At 34.1% G+C, this 26,770-nt stretch overlaps 2 protein-coding genes across 8 annotated transcripts in view; both read right to left on the reverse strand.

Annotated features, from left to right (window-relative positions):
• Positions 1-1,281: 1,281 nt before the first annotated feature.
• Positions 1,282-15,076, reverse strand: LOC116337754. 3 transcript variants are annotated; one of them, XM_031762614.1, is made up of 18 exons: positions 14,836-15,076; positions 9,779-9,918; positions 9,555-9,628; positions 9,143-9,365; positions 8,265-8,412; positions 8,029-8,133; positions 7,522-7,710; positions 7,256-7,392; positions 7,068-7,181; positions 6,863-6,957; positions 6,690-6,786; positions 6,447-6,539; positions 6,156-6,311; positions 5,205-5,872; positions 4,238-5,046; positions 3,931-4,112; positions 3,645-3,821; positions 1,282-3,578 (listed from the first exon to the last, which is right to left on the reverse strand). In XM_031762614.1, exons 1-18 carry the CDS (start codon positions 14,968-14,970, stop codon positions 1,832-1,834), a joined length of 5,289 nt encoding a protein of 1,762 aa, XP_031618474.1. In that variant the 5' UTR covers positions 14,971-15,076; the 3' UTR covers positions 1,282-1,831. The 3 variants fall into 3 exon arrangements, with proteins under 3 accessions (XP_031618474.1, XP_031618475.1, XP_031618476.1); XM_031762615.1 differs by lacking the exon at positions 14,836-15,076 and adding an exon at positions 10,931-11,135; XM_031762616.1 differs by lacking the exon at positions 14,836-15,076 and having other exon boundaries at positions 9,789-9,819.
• Positions 15,077-16,747: 1,671 nt separating this feature from the next.
• LOC116337455 (capon-like protein) overlaps positions 16,748-26,770 on the reverse strand; it is a 95,218-nt gene continuing 85,195 nt past the window's right edge. For 3 of the 5 annotated variants that reach the window (XM_031762038.1, XM_031762039.1, XM_031762037.1), the window contains 4 exons: positions 24,505-24,599; positions 24,224-24,394; positions 23,980-24,108; positions 21,510-23,399 (listed from right to left, as the gene is read on the reverse strand). In XM_031762038.1, coding sequence (XP_031617898.1) covers positions 22,218-23,399; positions 23,980-24,108; positions 24,224-24,394; positions 24,505-24,599 — 1,577 coding nt within the window. In that variant the 3' untranslated portion in view covers positions 21,510-22,217. Of the gene's footprint in view, positions 18,881-21,509; positions 23,400-23,979; positions 24,109-24,223; positions 24,395-24,504; positions 24,600-26,770 lie in introns of those variants that run through there. The other 2 variants (XM_031762040.1, XM_031762041.1) reach the window with 2 other exon arrangements.

A 26,770-nucleotide genomic window follows, 5' to 3' on the forward strand; every position in this document is an offset into this window, starting at 1 on the left:
GTGTGAGGTATGTTTCCGTACTGGTTCGTCGTTGGTGTCGCATAGCATAAATCTCCTAATACACAAACTCGAACGATCGTTCGTTTAGCTTATGTGGCCACACACAAAAATATGCCAGACACACAAAAATAAAACACAAGCAAATTCTACATAGAACATCGATCAGCAGAGCGAACAGCACGCAACATGTAAAAAAATAAGCAATTACATAAACGCATTCGATACCGCATACATTCATGGAATCACTGCGAACGACCGAACGAATCGTGTAGCATGTAAATGTAATCAAGCGGCAATACAAAATCATCGTCAATACACAGGATCATGCAGCACCAAAACAACACAGAGAGAGAGAGGGAGAGAGAGAAAGAAAAAAGACTGAATCCAACGAAAGAAATGTGCGCATTTGCTTTGATGTTTTACGTTTGAAGAGATCGAATTCATCTCTTTTTTCGTCACTCCAGTGAATTTGTTTGAATAAACAAATGCATTCAAACGTTTTTAAATTCAAATAATACGGCATGTGAAGTATCTCTATCTCTGTGTGTGCGTGGGTAATACTCAAAAAATCTTTTTGAAGTTTACATTTTTTTACTGTCTAATCAGCAATTCGGTTGTCTACCAAAAGTTCTCAGAGCATCGTTAGAATAGTCAAGTCGATTGACGAAATCAGATTTCATTCATATAGTCACAGACAGTAAGCCTGTAAGCCTCCTTTATCATTTCATGTGTTGTTGTTGTTAAATTTTTTCTAACTTATATCTCATTTCTCTTATCAGCTACATGGCAATGTTCTGTTTTTTTTTCTTTCGATTTTTCAACCGACATTTTTGTACACATTTAATTTTCATTGAAATAGAATAAGGTTGACTACAGTCACAATGAGTAAATCATGAAATAAATGAAATTAATCTCTTAAAATACTCCTATTCAAACAGCTGAATTTGAAGAGATAGATAGTAAAAAATGGAATGTATTTTTTTCGCTAGATGGACTTCAGACCAGAAAACTTTCGATAAATCCCATCAACTGTACGATATGAAAGGTTTTACAAATACAAATTATTTGTAAGGTTTCTTATACATGTATATCCATTCATTGTCTACGTTATAGACGTTTCAACTTACCTAATTTTTATGGTACAAACAAACTATTGATACTATTACATTTATTTCCGGTTTGATTCAGGTTAATTTGTAAATTAATGGTCGTTTCGGATAGTAAATAAAACTCATCGAGAATGACGGTAATCAAAATGCTTTATTAGATTTCAGTCCGAAAATTAAAAGGAATACATTATGATATTTGGTGGTGGGAGAGCAACGCAAGGAAAACATTTTTTTTTTAATTTAATATTACATGCGATAATTTAATGTGGCATACATATCACCAGAGGAACAAAATCTCTACAGAATTTAACGACCAACATTTGTTTTTAATCAAACGTTTATCAAAAAAATGGCGTGTAACCTTTAACATCTTGTTCAGTGCCCACAACATAATAATTATTTTTTTCCCTTTAAATCTAACGTTTTTATTTCGGTTTATGATTTCTCAACAAAGCCGATTTTATGTCAATTTCACAAGTTTTTTTTGTCTTTATAATTGTGTGTCCATATAGGTGTGTGAGTATGTATGTGCGTGTGTGATTCTTATTTGCGTTCGGCTTACCGATACATTTCATTCATTAAATAAATACTACAGCAATTAAGAGATTTATTGAAGAAGTTATTAAGATTTACTATATTTTATATACTGTGTGTGTGTATGTGTGTGTGTGGCAATAAAATGAAATTGAATTGATATTTTTGATTTGGGTATTCGTTGCCAACTAAATATTTTTTTCCTCTTTTGATTGTGCTTTGTGCTTAGCACATTTTTCGTCTGAGCGAGATTCTTGTTCGTCATTATCTTTCTCAAGAATGCATTCATCACTTTCCGATTTGCTAATTAAAATTTGCGGTATATTTTCGGACCAAATCGATCCTTGTGAATCTTGTCGCTTTGGTTTTGGTGGTTCTTGATGACGTTTTCGTCTGATTGATTCAAAATATGTTGCATTTTTCGATGACGCTGTTGATGTTTCGGTGGTTGTTTTTACACTTTCCGACATTGACACCGAATTTGAATCATCAATGTAAGTCTTTACACGCGATTGTAAATCGGGCTGTTGATGGTTTGCATCATCATTGGTGTCGTGTTGTTCTTGTTTTTTTGCCGCCACCGCTTCACGCACTAATGCTAAAAATGAATTTAATTTGCGTATCGGTTTGTTTAGTATATCATCCGTTTGTTTGAGTTTCTCCGACGGTGATGGTGATTGTTGCGGTGTGGTCGAATGCATTTGTTCCTTTCGTTGTTGATCGACATTACCACGTGGCATCGCCACATTTGTTGATGAAATTGGTTCTTGACATTTCGATGAATGTATTTGAAATGATGTCGTCGGCGATACGTTCTTTGAGAGTGAACTTGAACTATCTTTTGACAAATGTCCTTGTCGCTTTACAATGGTGTCTTGTGTGATTTCCTTGTAGCTCGTTTGATCTGTGTCACTTTCATCAATATCACGACTACTACTATACTCTCGTGCACATTCGGTGCCTGAATCAAATTTGAATATTTCCGGACTTATGCTCATGGGTGGTGGTGGTGATTTTGTTTTTGTTGCATGTTGTTTTTCCGTAATTTTATTCTTCTCATTTATGAGAGCAGTGTCATAATTGGCGGAATCTTGCAATGACGTTTGAAGCGATAAACTTCCATCCGATTCTCGTGCATTTTGTTGACGACGCAATGCACGTCGTTCGGATACGACATTCATTTTATTATAATCGTCGTCGTGCAATTTGAACTTTTCGTCGGGTTTTGTCGATTTTTTCCTTGGTTTTTCCTCAACAACAGTGGATTTGATAAGTCTCGTTTCATCGGACACTTGTTCGCTGGGTCGACGTCGTGACATTTCAACAATATCACGCATTCGAGTAAACGATAGTTTTCGCGATTGTTGCTGTGGCGGCTGTTGTAGTTGAAAACTTTCCGGTTTTCTATCGTCCATGAAATTGGTTGATCTTTTTTGTTTAACGGGCGTACGTTTTTCAATGCTAGTCTCTTGATCATGTGGCAGTTGTTCGTGTTGTTCAGTATCGGTTTCATCACCATCGTCTCCATCATCGCCCACATGACTCTCATCATCCGATGTATTTGAACTCTTACGCAATGCCTTTTTCATAATTCGGGCCAATAGTTCACGTCTGGCCTTAATCTTTTCTTCATCCGGTTCGGATGGTTGACCGGGTGCATTTGGTGTGATTGGCGATGATGCTTCCAATACCTTTCTCCATCGATCCATTGCATTATTGCCACCGCTATCATCCAATTTTGCGTTGACAACACGTTGCAACATTTTTCTGCGCTCCTCTTGACGCTCACGACGCAATTGATTCTTCAAATCTTGATTCGCTTCACGAAGTGCACCAGTCAACGATAGCAAATAGTAAATTATAAGGATCAACAATAACAACAATGGAATTATGGTGCTTGGCGATGCAATTATATCCAATGGTGTATGCAAATCTCTACGAAAATAAAACTTATCGATTAAAGTACAAGCGACAGAACCAAAAATGGCAACATATTCTTACGGTGGTAATCTGTCTTTTAATGTGTCTGTAAAGACACGATGGATGCGTGCGTGATGGGCAAACGGACCACAATGCCATGATGGTTCTATCCAAACGATTGCGTAGCTAACAGGAAGCACGCACAAAAACAACATCGTCAGCAATAATGCCAAATAAAAGTTATTGGAACGCGAAGCTCTGTCGAAAATGCGAAAAGAGTGAACATTGAATAATATATAAATTGCGTTTTAAAAGAAAAAGAGAAAAAAAATCGGAAATAAAATACAAATATTATGCTATATAGAACCTGAATATAACTTCGTGTGGAACGTTGCATGTAAGAACGGCCCAAGACCGAAAGTACATTAAAATTCCGAGTTTAACTAAGTTTAAAATTGCGAGACCAGGAGCAAAAAACATTCCCATCCATACTTGACCTTGATTGTTCACCAAATGCAAAATATTTTCAGCAATTTTGAAATCACCATACTGTAACAATGAAAAAGAAATGAATTGAAATGGACGAAATAGAGGGCACGATACGAATGCAAAGTGTAGAATTGTGGAAATGAAAATGTGCAAAGCTATTAAAATTGTTTGAACATTCTATTTACTTTTGGAAATTTCTTTTCCAAGTCCCAACACCAACATTTATTCATGAACCGAACAAAAAGCGCGCGAAAAAAGTCCATAAATAGCGTGGCAAAAATCGTAAAAATCAAATCGAGCACCGTCAATTTTACCAATTCTTGACCGAAAATTGTTTCCCAGCAAAGGACACGCAACTCTCTTTGATGTGTTTCGGTCATATTACCAATGTTCTCTGTTAACTGGATGCCAAAATATTTGGTTGGCACGCAAGTGATTTTGTCGTCTTTGCTTGGCGCGAGTGGCACGCAATTCGTTGAATTTTTAGATAATGAAGCAGCTGTGGTTGATGAAGTGGCCACATTGCCATCGTATGGCGTTGGTGTCGGTGTTATTAGTGGATAGCGCATTTCCATGGGGCTTTCATTAGTCATTGGTGTTGTTGTTAAATCGGTGTCGATGTCGTTACAAATCTGTTTAATGTACGAACCATTTGGGTTGTCGATACATTTTTTGTCAATGGATGTCTCGGTTGTGCTATCAAAACTATCATCTTCGGTACTAATTGCGGTCGTAATATATTCAGTAAACTGCTCTGACATTAGTGTTGCATTGTACGGATCCAATGTTTCAGTTGTATCTTGTAGAAATGTTGACACTGTTGTGGATATCAATGTGCTCATATCGTACATATCTGTCGTTGTGCTTTCATAAAGACCACTCGTTGTGCTGCTGCTGCTGCTCATATACAATGGATAATCGTATGAAGAAAAATCACTTTTACGTCCATCGTTCGGTTCGTTGATAACATCCCTTTGGGAACGTCCAACCTCATCTAGAATATAAATACCAATTAGTTGTGTTATCATTTGACCATTTGCTACGTTTTATGAATGGCATTCACTTTTCTTTTGCATCACTTCTGTTGATAACATCGAAAAATATTCGTCATAAAATTCGTCATATGAAAAATATGACTGAAAGCAAACGTACCGGGTTCAAACGTACTGGATTCATCATAATTTTCATCATCATAATAATCTGAAGATGACGTCGTGGTCTCAAAATCATTATCTTTGAATAAAATACTCATTGTACTGCTATCCAATGGAAACACACTACCACTACTGCTGTATGTGGTAAAATTGTAATCAGCATCAGTGGTATTTTCATCAAAAGTGCTGTAACTGCTTGAGGCATAAATGCTGGAATCCCAATTGGGATTAGTGCTGCCAAATTCGGTGCTATTTAATTGTTTCATAATTTCTGGTAAAACTGTTGTTGTAAAGTTTACCATCAAAAGTGTTGTCACCAATGATGTGACTGTATTTTTTGAAATTGTTGAGCAATTCACTACAACCTCAACGCATTTTGTTACACTTTTACCATTATCGCTGAATGCATTCTTGGCGATTGTTGTGAGTTCCGCTATTAAATCAGTGGGCACTAGTTCGACGATTGCTTTAGCTGTTGATGTGAACAGTGTGGCGGTTGTGGTTATGTCGGTGGCAAAGCTTGGAATCATCGTTGTTCCATCTGTTCCAGTTTTATTCGGCATACAATCATTTCGCATATCATCCAGTTTTTTATTGATTGTGTCAATTTTCTTGAACATCGCAAAAATCAGCGAAAATAAATTCAGCAAATTTAATAACATAATTCTGAAAGTAATAAAATGAGAGAAATGCTCAAAAATGGAACAAACGAATCGAAATATGTCTTACCACATTTTTCAAACTTCGAAAAAAACAAACACATTTGATGCAGAAAAATATACCAAATTAACTCCCATTTTAAGACTACTTGCCATTTTCGGGTCTCCTCTTATTTGCGAAAACAATTGCACCCAATGCGTTTCTTTCACCAAATCCAACTCGAAGTTTGAAAGTTATGGCGATACATACTATCGTGGTTAACTAGTCAGTTATATATATAAGTGCATACCGTCCCAATTGCCATCGCAATTGCTTTCGTGGATGATATTTTTCCAAAAGGCCAAGAATTTCAAAGCATGGCGGAAAGAAAAACGAAATCACAGTCATGACAAAGCTAGTTTCATTCTGACGCCAATATGAGCTATTCGGATCGACCCCTTCTGATCTAAAAAAAAAATGTGCCGGCAACAAGAATGTTACACAGACAGAGGAAACAAAAACACCGAATGGATTTTAAAAAAATTCGTTCATCCGAACGGAAAAGGGTGCATATTTTCACGTAAAATCATGAACACATTACCGCCTGACCACATTAACTACAGCCCATGCTGAAAGCACCAACAAGCATAATATTAAAATATTTACGAAAATTCTGCGCATAATAATCTCCCAACTGCAATGAATAAAAGCAGAATATCATTTTATATTTATTTTATTTTTCATTCAAATTTCTGACGGCATAATGAACATATTTTTGTTCTGGCTATTTCGATTTTTACTGACTGGTGAGAAAGAGTCGAAGATGAAGATGAATAAAACTCACTTTTGTTTATCCTTCTTCTTTTCAGCTTCCTCAAGCAAAGCCTCCTTAAATCCCAACACGACGGATGCGATGCGATTATGAGCGGTTTCAGCATGACCTACATAAATAATCATAGAGAACGATAACCACATATTCCTTACACAATTCGGTGTCTCTTATGTGATTTTTTTTACCAATCATATAATCCCAGCCAGTAAATAGTTTCCATGAAAATATGCATTCATCCTCTTTTGACGACATTTTTGACATCCTTGAATTGTCGGCCATTCTATAATGTATGTTAATGTTAGATAATTAAAAAAAAACTAGTAAAATAATGCACTCAGGCGTCATAATCAATTTGATTTCTGATTATTAAAAATAAAAACAACACTTTACTTGCGCAATGTTGCCCAAAAACTATAAATATACACCGAAACGCCGGCAAAGAAATAAGCCAACGGTAGATTGTACTTATCACCCTTTGCAATTCCCGAATAGTCTGAATAATAACTGAAGAAAAATGACAAATCACACAATTATTTGTTTGCTAATATCAATTGAATGCATCAATCGAAGTTGCCTACCCATAAAATAATGGCGAATACTTGAGATAACCTTCGAAATTTAAAAATGTTTTTAGTTTGGTGGCATTATCCAGCTCATCGGGCAACATTACTTTTCGATGATCCAACTGTTCAGCGTTGCTAACCGATGCAAGAAACTACAGTTTTTGTTCCACCGTTTCGATTTGAAGGGAAATATAAATAAATGTTTTTTTAAATTAAAAATGAGTGATGAACGAACCACAGCGAAAAAGAAAATAATAATGCTATGAGAGCGATATGCTTACCTCTGGTAAAATAACAAATGTTGATAATGTGAATGCTAATACGATATTGACCCAAAATAGCCATCGTAAAAATGTAAAGTAGGATGCAACTACTGATCCAAAATGTGATTCAATCTCTTTAATTCGAAGTTGCCATGGAACAAACAGTGTGGAAAAATTAACCAATTCTCGTCGAAAGTGTTGCCATTTCTTCAAAGTGTCCGCACATCGATTCGCATCATTTGAATCGAAAGAAAATAATAACCATTGGCGGGTGAAATGATATAGATAGAAAGAGTAGAAAAAAAAACGCAACGGAAATTAATCGAATTTCGAAATGAATGTGGATATTAAGCAGTAGATTTTATCTATCGCTTCTGATCTGGGTTTACAACCGCCTCTGGAGAAGGGATTAATGGATTCAATGCGTTGCATGAAATTGCGAAAATTTGATAAAATCAACTCGATCCGAAGTGAAAGAAAAAATAAATCGCTTATTTTCCCTCGCTATTAACACTCGACACTTACAACTGTTAAAACGATTTTAAATCGAGCCCATAAATCTTTTGTGCTTCGAGACATAGCAAATCGTTCCTGTAATGCCCCTTCATGACGTGCAATATACTCTCTGGCCTATTAAAACAATTTTCCAAATGTATTTTGAGACAAATTAAAATTAAAAACCATTGATATGCAAAGCTTTTAATATGTCCGCAAATGGCATGACACAATATGAACAAAATTAAAGGCAAATCAATACTCACTTGTCGCACGAGACGCAGTTTTCGTCTCATACTCCATGGTTGCATTTTAACCGATTGTAACACTTCTTTGTGCAATCGAATATTTTCGAAAATTTGCTCTTTCGTTGAATCCTGATTGTTGGCTCCATCTCCAAGTGATATAACCGTTCTACAATTTTACCCAACATTCACAAAACGAGATTAAAAGATAATACGTACTGTTATTACGTACTGAGCAATATCATCGAAAACTTGATGATTTGAACTTATGACATTGACGAAAGCTTGATAGAATTTCAACCAGTTTATACAAATTTGAAATGTTTGTGTGTATGGTCAAATGATGAACAGTGAAATAGAATGAAACTTCGATGTACGCCAGTGCCATCTTAAATTTAACCAAATGTAATCAGGGGGCACTCATTCGATTCAGGGAAAAGAACCAAATAAAAAATGTAAAAAAATTAAAATATCACAGTTTGACCCCAAAATGATGAATTTTACGGTCCAAATGTCACCATTTTATTTAGAAAGAAAAAACGAGATTTGGGAAAAAAACGCCCGGAGCGGTGAGGGACTGTGCTCGCGAAAGTTAAAAGACGGCACTGGTGTATGCTTTTATTGGTAGCTTAAGCTTATTTGCACATACAACTAGATACACGCAGTATAGTATGCAAAATTAAACATAATATTCCACTATCATACATATCCATTCAATGGCTGGCACATTTATGTTGAATATTTCAATATTCTTATGTGAAATGTTCGTCGTTTAATCAACAATATTTCATGTTCAAATGTTCATTTTTTCCCGTTTGATGTAAGCATGCGAGAGCCATTGAATATTGAATGCAATAAGATACTACATAGTGTACATACATGATGATAAAGACACTTACTCGCCCGAACTGGTTGTGTAAACACTAGAACGACGACGATCGGCTTTGCTAACAGCAATTGAATTACCAGCAGGAATGCCACAAACACCACTTACGTGACCCATTGGACTTGATGCACGTCTTGGACTATAGTAACCCTTTTTACGACCACGTACGCTAGCACGCCTTTGTATCACCGCCGATAGAGATAATGAATAGTCTTCGTCTTCAGAATTTATGTATTCTGTGTGTTATTGGTTCCGAGGAGAGCACAAGCAACAACGACATGAAAAAAAAAAACGATATGTTCAATAAAAGTAAAAGACGAAGCGAAATCTATGGTTAATTGAGCTTCCGATTGAAAGCGATGAAGACGAAAAACAAAAAATGTGACTGAATTCCGTGTGTTTTTAGTTCTTTCTACCAAATTTACCAGGAGCATCAATTGATTCCATGTAATACTGATCATAATACGGTTGAAATCCAAAATAGTCGGCTGATAAACTTCTGCAAAAAAAATGTGATAAAAATAAAACGAAAAAGTACTTTTTTCTCATTGATGTGATGATTTTGTAATGTGCATTGTACGTCGTGGAGAAAATTTAAAGAAAAACAAAAACACAACACAAAATAATGTAATCCAATTTTATTATTTACTTTTTCGCACGTTTTTCACTTGAACCTGACACTCGATCTGGTCGCACTTGCACATCGCTTGCATTTTCAACTTTAGCGTTATTATCTTTTGGAAAGGCCCATTTCACGGATAATTGTGTTGACTGTGGCGATGGTGAAGCCTGCAATGATTATCACACACACACGCATATATATATACACAAAGTACATAAATATAAACTGACCAATCGTTTAAATATTGATGCGGTAAAAAAAATTTCTTTCTCTTTTCATTTGATTGCTTTCAATATTTTCAACAAACAAATTATGCACTTATAGGCAATGACCTTATTTTCCTTCGATTCAATTGCATAAATTTTAACTCTTTCTATATTGGACTACGTCTTTATAGAAGAATATCGGTACTATGTGGCGAGAGCGAGAGAAATAAAAGAAAAATGGAGAGAAACGACGAAAAAACCAACCGAACAAACTGAAACGAAACAGTTATGAACGGTAGAACGCAGCAAGTGAGCTTTTATTGATTATAATCCTACTCATACAATGATTTTTTGTAGTCTTTAAGTTCTTTTAATTTTCCGATTAGTACATTACATACACCGAAACAAAAATCCCAATGGCAACACACTTCATCATACAGAGATAATGAACAAAAAAATGAAAAGAAGACGTTGTCCAAGTGTGTAGAATCGTAGAAAGAGCAGTGGGGTGAATGATAATCTTATTAATAGCTAATGAACACGCAATTTTCTATGTTGATGACATAAAGAAAAAAAAAATAACATCACAAAAAAACGCAACAGTCAACAACCAGCTTATGAGACAGTTGGAAAATTTATCCGCGAACATTCACGCCAAGAAACATAACCGAATTTTCTTTGAATTTCGTATAGACATATTCACATTAATGCTCTTTATAACGGAACAAAAGCGATCACAATTTCTAGATTTCATATCGAATTTTTGAATTTCCATGCGAACTTTTCGATTTTCATTTTCTCTGTAGTTTTACTCAAAAAAAAAAAAAAAAAAAAAAAACAATTCTTCCAGCTGGACGTGAAAAGAAAGATGCCAAAAATTCTTAAAATTCTTAAAATATGTCACTTTTCCATTCCACAAATTGATTTTAAGATTCTTTCATTGATCGCCGTTTGATCTAAACTTAAAACTTACGTCAATATGTTACAAAAAAAACAAGCCCAAGATCACTATATTCACTTTAATGTTAACAAATAAATGCTTGGTCCAAAGAATAAACGTAAAACACTCCGAATACTTTACATCACAGTTGTTTGGTTAGTCGTTTAAGATGTGTGTAATCTTTTTAAATGCATAAAATGTATAGATTAAATGTCGTTGAGCGAAAACGTAATTTTTAAAACCGTTGTAACTTCTCCTTCTGTAAAAAAACACACAATTCAAAAACTGTTGTTTGTTCAAACGATCCCGTTGAGCGTGTTGTATAAAATAATTTGAAAGAAAAAACGCGAGCAACGAAAAAAATAGTGTGATTTTCTATTATAGAATCGAATACAATTGAATGGGAAGTGTTTTACACGAAAGAAAGGTCATTCGCAAACTGAACATCGTGTTCTATTTAGCAATATCTTGTACTGGTCGAATTAATTTATTCGTCTTTTATTTCTAATTTTCCCTTTAACGGTTCGCCCTCGTTTCTGAGTCGCAATAGTGCTTGACTTTTTTGACGCTGCTTCGGTTGTCTGTTGGTTTGCCGTTAACGTTCCACTCTCTCTCTCTCTCACCCACACACTCACTCTCTCACTCTTTCCATTTCCATTTATTTCGCTATTTTTCTGCACATACAGAAAAATATCCGATTTGATTGATCGTATACATGTGGTTTTTTCTTCGGTTGGTGGTGTATAGCGTGTACTCTGTATATTCATAATAAGAAAGCATTTAATAGTCATCTACGTATCTATAATCGGGTGTGTAAGAGGAAAACTATTTTTTTATACGAATATTTCCCATAAGTAGCGATTATATTGTTCATGCATGTATTTGTAATATTTGTTCTGCTCCTCTGATGAACGAACAAACGAACGTTAGAAGGAACACACAAAAAAAGAGAGACATACACATATGACGCCTTACACAGTGTTCATTTTGCTGTTCTATGACTCTATTCATGCGTATAGCCACTTTATGTTCTGCACAAAGCTTGTTTCGATTGAACAGACCCAAAAAATCATAAAGCTGAATAAATGTTCGTTATTCGTTGGTTTTTTTTTTAATTCGACCCTACGGTTACTGTGCTTTTTATGTCGTTTGCGTGAAAAAAACATGTTTCTACTCCACGCACTTAATCAGGATTCATAATATAAACATCCTTTTCGTTCACTATCCTTTTCGAGTGTGTATGCATGGTATCACATCGCAACGGACTCGAATTTTTTGTTGTCATCAGTTTTCACGGTGAGTAAAAATATAGGAAATATTGAAATGAGCTTGATTCTTATGGATTTTAATATTTTAACTTTAGTTTAGCATAAAGCAAACTAAATTGATGAAATAATTAAAATCGTGACAAAAAACACACTCACGCATATTATGAGTGCCTGCTGAGAAGAAGATCTCAATGAACAAAATTTTAATCAGATTATGACTGTGACATGCAAGCATTTGCTTCAAATGAAATACAACACCAACTGTGAAATGATGGTGTCACAAATAAAATAAATGCAATCAATTTGTTTGTAATGTTCGCAATCATCTTTTATGGTCGACGTAAGTAAATACATAATGTTGAATTACAGCCTACGTAAGATCTGTGATCATTCGTTGTTCAGTTTTCCGACAATCTTGCCCAATCTATCAACGATTTAATACAACAAAAATCATTTCCAATAACCATTTTCCAATCGTACATATATTGCCGAATATGAATTGTGTTTACATTTTTATCAGTAGCTAATAAAATACTGCCACTCATCTCATTACCGTTTGCACAGAGTTCTTTTTATTGGCTGAAGGGTACATGCCTCTTAAATGTGAAAGTGTCTGCTCAAATACTGGGTGTGGTTATTGTCAAATAAAATAATATAATACATGACAAGAAAGAGAGAATGAAAGAAAGAGTGAAACAAATTTGTCTCATTATTATTCACGATCAAGATATTGTGTTCGTGTGTATTCAGGGGTATGTGTAAGTGTATATCTATCTCTCTTTTGTGTCCAATTATGGAGTATATCATGTTTCGTGTCTTTTTGTGCGAATGTAAAATATAGTTTCGAAATTTGGTTGCCTTATCATTCCGTTGACATAGAGCGAACAAACATACACACACATTGCGTATACAAATGTGCCAACGTCTATTATATAGTGTGCCCGGTTACACTCGTCGATTGGAGGTGTTTGGATTTTTGTAACTAATACTCATCTTTCCGTTTGCTCCAACGGAATGCCGTGTTCAAAGAAAGCTTTTTCCTCTTTTTTTTGACATCAGTTTGCTAACCTACGAACAAGGCCGAAAACTATTCATCACCATCATCTGAACAGTAACAAAAAATCATTCAATTTCGACTGAAGTGGTGGAATTCCCACCTCAGAATTTCGTTGCATTTGCATAAATCTGGTATGCCACTCGAACGATATCATGCGTAATTTAAAGCACATAAAAGCGTTTGGTGCTACGCACTATGGAAATCATCCCTTGACAATTACCGAGGAAAAAAATTACCTCTCAACGGACCAGTTACAATGTCGCCATTTGTCATATATGACAAAGCAACCATAAACCGTGGCACTCTTTGGTTGAAATTGATTTTCTAGCTGATTTGTCGCCAGACACTAAGGTAAATCACTGTCGCATCATAATTAGTTTAATTTTTTACATTTCAAAAACAATATTTGAAAAGTGATTCAATTACGACATAAATCATGTGCATTCAGCTAGTTACGAGACCCATAAATAAACACGATGTCAACGGCAATGGTCACTGTACATTTCAGAGTGCGAGAGAATCTTGCATTTGATAAAATATGGCATTGCAAAAACATTGACAAAGAAAATAGCGTCGCAAAACTTTTAATTTATATGCATTGCATGTCCGCGAACCGTAGCCACAATGAAATCGAGAATTTCAACGAAATACAATTGGATGCAGTAACAAAGAAATGGCGAAAGCAAAATAGCAGCAATGATGTAATTTATTGTCAACTATGACTTCTACTCTTTCCCTTCCTCAAAATTTCGTAGTACAACAAAGCTCATATTATACAATTCGGTTGCCGTTTTTCCAAAATGTATCGAACCATTTCCCTCTTGCGCCAAAATAAATGAATAAAAAAATCAAATAAAATGAGATGATGGCAATTCCATTTTATCGACGGAATATATGTTCATCGAAGATTGTTCGAATCGACGAAATTGTTTCATATCGTTACATTTATTTAATGATTCAAACATTCTGTGCACCTTTTTTTAAATGCACAATTCAACAATATTCGATTTGAGTATTCGGTCCACATGAACACATCTCTCTCATAAGCTTTTATACTTGAAAATCAATGCAGCGAAGAGTTGAAATATTTGTATGCTCAATGTGACCGCACCTTAAGAAACTTACTCCAATGTTTAGCTAATATGCCATTTTCTGCTGTATCGCATGTTGATCATGAAACACACTCACATTGAAAGGTGTGCTATTTATTTTATTGTTAAATATATTTTGTGTTGTCATTTGAATTGAGACCATTCACATCAATATAAAACGTAGGTTTCACATCGATTTCAAGAAAGGCACTCCGGGGACACATTTCCTGAATATATTTATTTTCATTGCATTTTTTTTCTCTTTTCCCTCTCTCTCTCTCTCTCTCTCTCTCTCTCTCTATCTCTCTTTCTCTCTGTTCTTCTGGTTTGAACATATCAACTTTTTATTCATGCCGCCAAGCGGCATTCAGTTATGCCATTAATTCGGAAATTTGTGATAAATGTCATTCTTTATTTAATGTTTAATTTTTAATTTTTTTTAATGGTCCAAAATGTTGAGCTCATCTTTATCCCTTTAACGTCCCCATTTTTTTTAAACAAATGAAACAAAATGGATGTTACCTCAGAGATGAGCTCTGGTTGATTGCGAAACTCAACAGAGCCAGACGAGTTTCGAGGTTTATTAATATCCAAACGTAAGATCCCACGCTTATCTCCTTTTTTCGTGTAATCCGTTTTTTCACTTGATTCACTCATTTTTCTTCACAATAATTATGTTTCTTTTTAATGTGTTTTAAAAATACCGTTTTTGTTTTCATTAAATACTCCAAAAAAAAAAAACTTTGAAACGAGAAACTCTTGAAAGACTTTTCTTTTTGATAAAACGGATTTCGTATCTAAAAAAATTAAAAGTGTGACTTAGTTTGTGGAGATGTTTTCGAGTGAATGTAATACGTGCTGTTTTGTGTCAATTATCTTGGTCTAAAGTGAACAGACAGAAAAGTCGTTTTTCAGCCGAGGCCACTCTTCAACAAAGGTGTGCGAGCACACATTTACCTAACTTGAAATTTATTTAAATGAAAAATAACGGAATTCTACACTCGCATGAGCAGAGGCCAGAATGATAGCCAAAGAGTGAGAGTGAGAGAGGCACATGACATACACATTTAACTTTACACATATCCTGTACATATTACATGCCCTTAATGTGTGCGCACATGTTAGTTTCGCCTATCGCCCATTGTCGACAAACTATTTACCGCTCACCAAAGTCGCCCAACACATATATTATTTCTGATGACATGATATACCGCGAAAAGTCGCTACATTTAACAGCATAACACTGAATCGTTCGCTTCTGCTTTTTCTTCTTCTTCTTCTTCGGTTTCCTCTTCTTCGTCCTCTTCTTCCACCAAAATATTATAAACAAAACAGTAATTAGCTAAAAGTATAATAATCATACATATAGTGTTAGTACATGCGGCAGCATTTGTGGCACTGAATCTGATGTGGTACGTGCCTCACGCAATCAACGTTTCTATTAAATGTCAACTGTCCATTAGTTGACATTACAAAATGTGGCCAATCTATTTCAATCACCGAAAAATTGCCCAAAGAAATTCTAGAATGGGTGGGATGAATGTTGTTTGTAAATCGGTCGATTTATGTTAGTGGATGTGACATAAGCCACTTGAATCATTTATCCTCAAAACGTTTAAGCGCTTTTTTGCGCCATACTAACGTGACCAAAAAGAAAATCGATGCTTAACACCAATAATATCTATCAAATGGCATATGAATGCAAGCGTACATAGACAACATAAAACCTGCAATCGGTACAGTAATTTCATTAAGTTAATGATTCTAAATGAGAATTTTTTTTAAATTAAAAACTCATGTTTTTTCCCTTATCACAAGCGCTTTTCTAACAAAATGTCATTATACGAACTGGACAGCGTCTGGTTTGGCACACCTCTTTTGCATTCCAGAAAAAAAAAACCATCGTCACTAGAATATGAATGATGGATGTATACGTACATATCTGGAATATATGTACTTTGGATTAAAATTGTTTTTCTTTGAAAGAGCATAAAGAGAAGAAAAAATAAATTCGTCAAAACAATTCAATTCCATGGATCTTTAGTCACGAATGCATATTTATTGCATATTTCTGCATGTCTGATGAGGTGCATGACTTACCTTTAAACATTTATGATTTTTCCCCGTTCCATTTCAAACTGTACATGTGGGGGATGTAATAATTTAATTGGAAAAGCAATTTAATGAAAGGTTTTCAAAAAATAAAACACATTACAATTATTGTTTCGTATTCCGTTAAATTTGTATATTCAGTCTCAAAATTTTGTTTCTATAGAATATAAACGCAAAGAAAATACGATAAAAAAAGCAAAAAATTTTCATGAACGTGTTTAATTGATTATTATTATTAAAAAAAAAATTTATTCTTCATGGAAAGTCGATCGAAACGATCCAATGATTTTTTTTTTTACTTTTTATCATTCAAAGAACTTATATTCTAATTTCCAAAAAACGGCAGCACAATGAAAAAAATGGCTTTGTTGAGCTAATACAAAAATACTATGCTAAATCTTAAATGTTTTGAACTATTTTCGTCAAACACTTGGAGCAACATTGAAAATTACGCATTCGATATTCGATTGTGAAGAAAAACAAAATTGAAAAAAAAAAAATTGTGAATTTTGTGTGGAATGTTGATATTCAATTCTAACATTTAGTTTCGTTCAAAATCTATTACGTTAGTGTAGTTTTTGGAAGAGTAGCACTGGTATGAAACTGCAAACTGAATAAAAGTAAGTGGTTTCAACTTAAATTAACACTTTCCATATTGAGCACATATAATTACGGCCTTTGCATATTTTTGCGGTTACAATCGGTTTATTTGAGCATTTCAATTCGGAGTATATCATTTTTGCTCTGAATACGTTATTATCTAAACTGCAAAAATATGCAAGCAATTGAATCAAATGTGTTCGATAAATATATAAACGATTTAAATCTCAAAGTGATCACTTAATTAAACTAAGAAATTGATAAATAGGGGTGATCGCATACAAATTGGGAATTTCTATGGCATATATTCGGTTTCCAACTCTTTTTTTATTCATTTTTCCACTTTTTTTTAACTTAACCGACAGTAAATAAATCTTCGCTTCACGACAAGAAAATGTCGATGATTATTTTTACCAAAAAAAAAATATTGATTTGCGATACGGCTATGCGTCGTAACCTGAATACAATTCATTAATTATGATAACTAAATAAACACGATTAAATTACTACAAAGGAAACCATAAATTAAAACTAAAATTAAAAAAAAAAAGTCATTCGATTTTGCACAAAAGCATCAAAAACATTCAAAACAAAGTGTTTGGACCGGACCATATAAAAAAATATACTGAAAAATTCCAAATGAAACGAAAATCGAAGTCGATAAAGTATCGATCACAAATATCGCCGCTGTCCATTTTCATGTAAAATCTCAAAAGCAATCGAAGTCCTTTATACGATTTCGAAAATATTCTGCCGAAAAATTGAAAAATATTAAACGTTTTCAAAAAAAAAAAATGATTTCAGATTTACGTAATAAACGTAAATATCTTGCAAAACACTGCTGTCTACTGTATGCGTCATACATAATGTATAAAAAATAAACTGGTAGACTCTTAAAAAAAACCATAGATTTGCGATGGCGTTTGTTCGAAAAATGTTGGCCAACAGTAAAAATATATTTGTGAATATGCAATTCGCAAATGCAATTGTATTATTTAAATTAATACTAATAATTCTACCTAGTACAATGTATAAAAATACAAATCCTTTAATCTCGAAATTAATCTAGCCTAATTACTGTTCGTTGCGGTCGAAAATAGTAATAAAAAAAAAACAAAACGTTTGACTGTAAAATTCAAATTATCTTTACATGAAATGAATCAAATTTTTGAAAATAATAAAAAAATACGCGCGCTAAAGAAATGTCGTTGTGTTGCATCCGAGCATTTAGAGAGAAACTAAAAACAAAATGAAAAACTTATCAAATGTACTAATACAAAATGTAAACACCATTATTCCAACTGTTACAATGCGCTCAATTCTCATATCGATGTGAATTAAAAACGTATTAAAATGAAATGAATACGTTCAAATTTCGCCATATTTATCCCGATACAATTGTTTTGCAGTCTTGTTATATTGTGAATAACAAGAAATGAAACAATTTTGCAATAACGTTCATCCATGACATTTGCTTCTAAATTTCCTCCTACCATAGTTCATGTTCATGTTGCTTCAATTGGAAAATGTTCAGTGGTTCTCATTTAAATAATATTCAATGTATTTTTTTTAATCTCGCTTCATTTAACTAAAATGTAGTCACTTTTCCCAAACGTAGTCCCAATAGTTTTCGACGCTTCTTTGCACTTAATTTACTCCAAAGATTGCTTGTGCCTTCAACTAATAGATACTCATCGCATATTTCGTCTGTTTCACGTAGTTGCTGTTGATCGTCCGGATTACGTTCGGAGCGTGAATCACCTGAAACAAAGCCACTTTCTGGACGCGATAATGAGGTTGTTGGGTTTGAATTCAATTGCTGAAACCAACGTGCTACCTTTGCAGTCGAAGATAACTGATGAAAAAGAAAAATACAAAACAAAACAATGAATCAAACGGTTTTAAAATGAAACATAAAATACAGGTGTATATACATAGACATAAACGAAAATGGTGTACAAGTTAGCGTAATGAATTTAGTCCACCGTAATTGCAAGGAATGCAGTATATGCTGTGCACTCATATTTTCATTCGCACCCATTTTAAACAAGTCGGATAGCAATAATTTACATCATTTTATCGAGCTTGAGATAAGTGTACTCTCATCGCCCTGGCAAGAAATTAATTGATTCCGGTTTTTATTGGATGTAATTAAGATACCCGCTTACAGAGACTTTCTATATTATTATTTTTTTTTTATCACTTTCTTTCTCCACTTCTTCTCTTTATTATCTATCTCTCTTGCATTCGCCGATGAACAAACAACCGAACAGAGAACAGTATAATAAATTTGAGTGGGTTTTTATCAAATGCTACGGAAAATTCGGGATAACAAAGCCATTTCCTGAACCAGATTTCATTTCACTGTTGAACATTGGCTTTTTTTTCGTCTTCTTTCGTCTTGCCAACGAAAACCAACATGGATTTGTAACGTTGGTAAGCCAACACTGAAAAGGACAAATTTTTCGTGTGTATATCTTTATAAATGTAATTCTCCATTGTATGCATCAAATTGTGGAATTTCACTGGAAGAAAATGTTGATAAAGTTTTATCCCTCTAATTGTATGTGATGCAAACTTAGGTGGCGAGAGAGAAATATACTGGATATGTTTCGCAGCATCAACAAACGTATCAAAATTGGTAATGAACCCCAATGCACAAAGCTAAAAACCGGCAGCTGCCAATGAAAACGCTGAACACAAAAACACAACAAAAAGTACTTAAATACATGAAAAAGAACGGCCCGAAAAAGCAGGGAAAAAACACGAAACACATACATAGTCAGTCATATACAAAAAATATTGATGGTGCTGTTTGTAAAGTTTTAGAAACGAAATCAAGAGTTACACGTTCAGACAGTGAAGTTCAGTGGGAAACTTCACCATTCAACACATTTATCAAGACAAACACGGGAAATGGCGGAGCAAAAGCGAAGATTGAAAGACCGAAAAAGAGGAGGATCGAAAGCAATAGTGTAAACGAGACGAAAAAGTGAGCGAATAAAAAAGAAATGAACAAACTACACCAAACAAAATAACTACGCCACTTAAATCAACAAGAGTACAACTTGCGCAAAAGTTCAATTTACAATCTTGAAAATTTTTATGAAACAGTATGCTACGTAAATAACTGTGAAATGTTTTCATTTCTTGGGCTGATGACTGTTGAAAATTGTTGCTATGGTGTTGCTATTTCTACGGCTGCTGCTGCCGCCGCTGCCGTCAGTAAGAATTGCATTTTTCAAATTCATCTCATATTATTCTCGTTCGATGTGTTTGCTTTTCATTGCATTGTTGTAATTCATCTGGGCACGTTTTCATGAAGTGCAACCTTTTCAATATTACAATGTTGTTAAAGAAATCCCATTGCGGAAAACTCTAAGCGATGCCCGGTCGAAGTTGAAAATTATAAAAAAAAAATGAAAATCAAAAGAAGAAAATCTAACGTGCTGAATACTTGTGCATGGTCAATTAACGAAACATTGAATGAGATTCGTTCAGCAACAAGCTTTTAAACGTGCAATTGAAAGGAACTGGGCACACGGTCGTTGAAATCCGATATCTTTTCCACTATGTAGAATTGTTAGTATACGAATCGAGTGAATACACGCAGCTTTAACATATTGACATAAATCCACTTCAATTATATAAAATTGTTCGAAATATTTCGTAATTGAAATGTATCCTTTTGAATCAAGGGATTTTTTTGGCATTTGATTTACATTGTTAAACCGAATCTTCCAACTATAATATTGACCGTGATTTTTCTTATAACTGAGACATTTTGATTGAAAACGTATCGTGACCTACCTGTCAGGATCCGTTTAGCACTTTAAAAAGACTGATCGCAATTTATTGATTTTGAAATTCGTTTTATTTTTGTATATTTATTATATAATGAATTAAAAATGTTCAATTACACTATAATAATACAACTTAAGAAAGGATCGTTTCCAATGTAATAAATGTCTCTCATTTTATTACAACTTTTTAACAGCCGAAGATTTCCCGAAAGAAAAAAAATTGTTTCTCAACGAATTTTTCCCAAACATTTTGGATCTTCGTGACAAAAAATCCGAAGTTTTGGAAATAAAGAAATCACGAATTGTTGGGATAAAATTTGCTGGAGAAAATGTATTTTCAGGAAATCGTTCGGAATTCATTGTTTTTTCTTTTCTTTGAGCAATGTTTACATCTGTGCTTTTCATTAACTTTGCATTTATCACTTTCGACAATTGTAATTTTTTGCATACATTGATTTTTGGATAGGATGGATTCGTAAGATCTCCGTAAGAGCTGCTTGCATACGGAAGAGTGTACGCATGCTTAGATATAGCTCTTGCGGAGATCTTGCGGATCTATCCTATCCAAAAATCAATGTATGAATTTATTTGGTTTTTTTTATCTTTAGCTCTGATATTTTTATCATTTTAACATCAACTAAAATATATTCATCTTGTCTAAATTTGGACTAAAATATTGCATGGATTTGTTTTTTTTTTTTGGTGAATTCCTGTTATTTAGATGATTGACCAGTTGTGTTATGATAATGTTTGGTCGATATGTGTAAAATATATGTTTTGGTTTTGTCAGTTAAATTGCCTAACGTTACATAGTGTGCTCTTTTGAAGAGAAAGATATCGAGAGATAATAGAGTATAAAACAAATTCGAATTTTTTTTCCATGCAATTCATTATAATGAAGAGAGACTACATTTACATTAAAAGGAAAGACATAAAGATAATCCTTTGAGCAATAATCAGTTTTCGACAGCCTTCACAATTTGTGTTTGTGTGTGTTTATGTTTGTTTGTTGGCGAAAAAGGAGAAATTTGCTAAGGAAGCGCTTCAACTTTCAACTGTTACTTAATAAATTGATATAATTTAATGCGATGTAAATAACAAGGGGCGCATACAATAATAATAATAATAATAATAAATAATTGAGCCTAAATGTGCATCATTTTTTTTCTTTTTTAATGGAAAACTTTTGTGTTGATACTTAGTTAGTAGAAGACATTCAAATGAACACCTATTATGGAGATGTTACATTTGTAGAATTGTGTGAACCAAATATGCGATATGAAATGGTAAAATGAAAAATGAACGAAACAAAAGCGAATATATAGTTAATAGTATTAACTTAATACAATATTCAAAAGAAAAATCGTTCATATAATAATTTGAATTAAACTATTTTGTTGTGTGTCTTGCCCATGCAGTTCGTTGCACTTCGCTCATTAATTGACTTCGTGGTACTTTTTCGCTGGTTGTTCTTGTTATTGTACTCGGTGTGGCCGATGATGGCAATCGTTTGGAATTCATAATATTACCACATTCGTCCGTGATATGAAGTGTAAAATCGGGCAAAGTGACCCGTTTATCATTTTTTCGAATTGTACCACTGCCAATGGTTGTTGTTGCAATGGATGTTGATGAACCCGATGAAGTGAGCGTATTGCTGCTCCTATTATTGTTGTCCGACGATGATGATGGTGATGATAATAATGGAATTGGTGTTGCTGGTCGAAATTTGTCACCAGAATCGAATATGGTCAGTACACTTCCATTGAGTGGTGTTGAAATTGGTCGCAAAAATTTTGCCGTATCCTCAGCGAAATTTATATTGGTGCTGCATTCAGCTATTGGCGTTGTAATTGTGGTTGATGTCATTGTGGTTAATGGTAGATTATTGTCCAACATCGGGCTACTTGAGTACGGACTTCGATTGAAGACCGGTGATGGTGACAAATTTCCTAGGCTCGATGGCGAACTTAGCAAATTCAAATTACTATTATTGTTATTATTACTATTATTATTACTATTAACATTGGCACTCGTACTGGTACTGCAATTCATTGCCGTTGATTGAACATTTCCATTGAGTATGTGACTCAAAAATGAACTATTCGGCGTACTCATAATACTATTATTATTGCTAAAACCTAAACTAAGATTTTGCAATCGATTCAACAAATCCTGATTCGATTGGAATAAATCGCCCGGTATGAAATTACTCGGAAGTTTTGTATTGTTATTACAATTATTGCTAGTATTGTTATTGTTGTTGTTGTTGTTATTGGTACTAAAACTACTACTATTGACGATGGTATTAAGATTTGGCACTGAATTCAAAACGCTATTGACGGTATTTAAATTGTTGCCGAAATTTTGAAATTGTTGTAAATTTTGGCTCTGCTGATTCAATCCGCTTAATTGTTGACTGAGCTGTGTTAGCTGCTGATTGATCGTCCCCAAATTATTGAGCTGTTGATTTATGGTTGCAATGCTATTGTTATTTGGCGTCATAACAAATGATTTACGAATCGGTGAACCATTTTCACCCTGATCAGAACCAAACAGGGTAACCGGCGACTGAAACGGAATTAAAATGAATTTGTCAATTGTGTGTTTTTTCTCTCTGTCTCGAATATATAATTTTTTTTATCCACTTGATGAAAAGTTTATGATATACATGCGTACATTGCAATTAGTTTCCATACTGAAAATGACGGAATAAAAAAAGAAACAATAATCATCATATTACGGTAACAAAACCGAAGAAATAATAAATAAACGAAAAAAAAACACATTACTTACCTGTAAATTAATCAAATAAAAACAATTCAAAATCATGCATACACTTTTGTTATTAAAAATTAAATCAAAATTAAAATCACGAAACGAAATGCAACATATTTTAATAAAGTTATTGTAACATGCTAAGAAAAACCGAACACAGTTCGAGACAGCACAGATAAATTAAGAAAAGATGGTTGTTATTTTCACATTGTTCAAGTACAGCAAGTAACATAAAACACTCTAATGCTTTTGTGACTTGGGTCACATGTGTAAAAATTATATCGAAAAATTCTCAATGCAAAAATGTAATGGAGAAAGCGATAAAGTTTTTTGCATTATTTTTTTTTTCTTTTCAAAGTGTTCGTATTTCTACCTGTGGTGCCAAACTAATGTTTGCCGATGTTAGTCCAGCTCGTTCATTTTCCGTGTATGTGTATCCACCCAGTGAAGCCAAATGTTCCACCAATTCGCGATTTTGTTGCAATAGCTGTTGCGTTCTTGCCTGCAAAAATGACGAAAAGTCATGTACATCCATATGAACACACACACACATATATATATATTTCATAAAAAGCAAATATCATTCAAATGAGTCAAGTGTTAATATTGATACACACCTGTGCTTCGATACGTGCATTCGTTTCGCTGATCAATTGCTCACGAACTTGCATCAGTTGGAATAGAGCCTCACGTGTTTGTAATGCCTGTTGTTCTAATTGATCGCGTAAGTGTTGAATTTCCGATGTCGTTGATAATGGTACACTCGGTGATTTATCGTCATTAGTCTCCTGGAGAAAATAAAATACATGTCACATCGAATATATGATGGTCATTTTTTGTTTTCGTTTGAAAAGAAATTCGAGGTAAAAACAAAATCTAGCAGAAAAATGCCACTTACGTTCGGTGATTTTTTCGGAGTGAAATTCGAAACTGGCATCAAATCCAAATGTGTTGGCCGCTTCAGTGTTGGTTCAGGTGTGACCGGAATTGGATCTATGATGGGAAAGAGTGCGAAACATGAGCATACTTATTATTGATGCTTTTGATTATTGATAGAGTTGATATAAAGCTACCGCAATTAATCACTTTTATTTTTTTCGTTTTCATACGAAACCAATCATTCAGCGCCAATTTCACACGAAATTGATTGATGGACAAAAAATGAAACGAAAAATGGCGGAAAATGCAGTTTGCCAAACATTTTGGCCTTCGTTATAAAACGAATTAATTCCGTTTCAGTTGAGTCGCCAAATGAGTTAATTCGCTTTATATTTACAATTTAAATTAGTTTGCTAACTGTTTTCAATTATTTGTAAATGATTTTCTCATTGCAAAATGCGAAACCAAAAAAAAAAACCGTCGGGTGCGAAATGGCGACAAATAGAAAAATCACCACGTACGCGTTCGCCCGCTTAATTTGAATGTGCTCTTCTCTTTCTCTCCCGGTGTGCTCGTGTTGGATATATACATCGGTCATATACTCTCATCGAAGCATATAAATCAAATTCACCGAGAGATAGATGTAAATATAAATATTTGCGCTGGTTTTTATTGTTGTTGTATCCTCATCTCTTATATTGGATGTTTTGTTTTCTTTTTTGTTTCGCTGAGCAAGCCTCGTCACCATTGACGTCAATTGATGCCTTGATTCCTTCATTTGTTTTCTTTTCGCGTGTACAATTCACTTGTATTGTACGATACACTTAGATTTAACGTGCAATGAATTCAGTTTAAGCCACTCATGTGTCTAAGTACGATTCAGAATGATTACGATATTTGCGTAACGCACGCCTAACTAGAAAACAGATGATAGTATGTGACAGCACAAAAGTTATCGTGGTCAAACACTTTCCAAAAGGGATTCAATCTTCATTCTTCACACACACAATGACATATTAGTGCTTTGAAATTCAAATTATTCAAGTCTTTTAACCACAACAGTAGCAGTAGCATGGTTCAAATAACGATTTCGGAATGTGGCCAGTGTTGAGCAAAAAATAAACTCTCAAACTCAAACTTAATTGCATAAATCCAAATTGAAGCAAAAATTCCATCCAAGCAATTTTTGCTCACCTATCTTCATTGTGCATTGTGGCTACGATAAAATGTCACATGACATGAAAATATGAAAATGAATTCATCTATCACATATGCCGTACATAGGGCAATAGGCCTAATTGATCAAGCGACAGGATATTGAGGAAGCCAGTGGTAAGTTTGCTCTTTATTTAGTTGTACAGCATTGTTGTCGATAAACTTGCATTGTGTGTTCATGGTACGAACAAGTGTACATATTTTCTCGCTCATCGAACAACGAGTAACATCGTCATCATATTCATCTTCTGCATGTCATACATCATTTAACAAACATTTTTAGCTATAGTTTAATGAAATGTTTTTGTTCGTTACATCCATTTAGAACATTTTGACTTGTTGTTCTTTCATTTTGCGGTATATATGGGTGCGGCATGGCCTTAGATTTAAATGTGGATCGATATTGTAAGATGGGTTCTATTGCACGGAAATCGAGCAAAGTCTATCATTTTCTCGTTTTCTTCTTCATCTCCATCTCTGTCTATTCCATGCAACCAGCTCTTGTCTCATTTTCATATGTTCTAAATGGAAATGTCAAGCTACTGCTAATAAGCTTTCCGATTTGAAACCACAAATTCGAGATGGATATGTGAATTTTGTTGCATATATAATACAAAATATATATATCCGGTTTACAATGTTGTGTCGACGAGGGAAAAACTGTGGATGCAATCGTATCGTGTGAATTCAACGGCAAAGCTTTCATCCTTTCGGTATCGATATTCTTATTTATGCCATTACCAATAGACACGTACATCGACTCCATCGAAACCATATATCGAGTGATGTGTTACGCAAGTAAAAAAGGAAAACTCAAAGGAAAATAAAACGAACGAAAGAAGAAACCTCTCAGAGTCTCAGAACTGTCGATAAGATCTTTCTATTACATTCATGCATACACACACACACATTCGCTCATATGGGTGCGACACAGACTCAATGAATATGCTATTTTTAAAAGATGGTTTACCAATGCCGGTGCTCTTTCACTTTGCGCTTCGTGTACGCTTTTTTAGTCTTTTTTCCCTTCTTTTCCACAACTTTTTATTGACATACTGATTTCTTATCGA

The sequence above is a fragment of the Contarinia nasturtii genome, unplaced genomic scaffold, assembly GCF_009176525.2.
Source record: "Contarinia nasturtii isolate CC-2019 unplaced genomic scaffold, AAFC_CNas_1.1 Cnas_scaffold_285, whole genome shotgun sequence".
Lineage (NCBI taxonomy): Eukaryota > Metazoa > Arthropoda > Insecta > Diptera > Cecidomyiidae > Contarinia > Contarinia nasturtii.

Excerpts from the sequence above, each read along its gene's own strand:
- LOC116337754 (XM_031762614.1), bottom strand. The coding sequence starts at position 14,970 with ATGAGTGAATCAAGTGAAAAAACGGATTACACGAAAAAAGGAGATAAG. Across the intron at positions 8,134-8,264 it reads AACTGCGTCTCGTGCGACAA|GCCAGAGAGTATATTGCACG; the intron begins GTGAGTATTGAT and ends TTGTTTTAATAG. Across the intron at positions 4,113-4,237 it reads TGGAAAAGAAATTTCCAAAA|TATGGTGATTTCAAAATTGC; the intron begins GTAAATAGAATG and ends TCATTGTTACAG.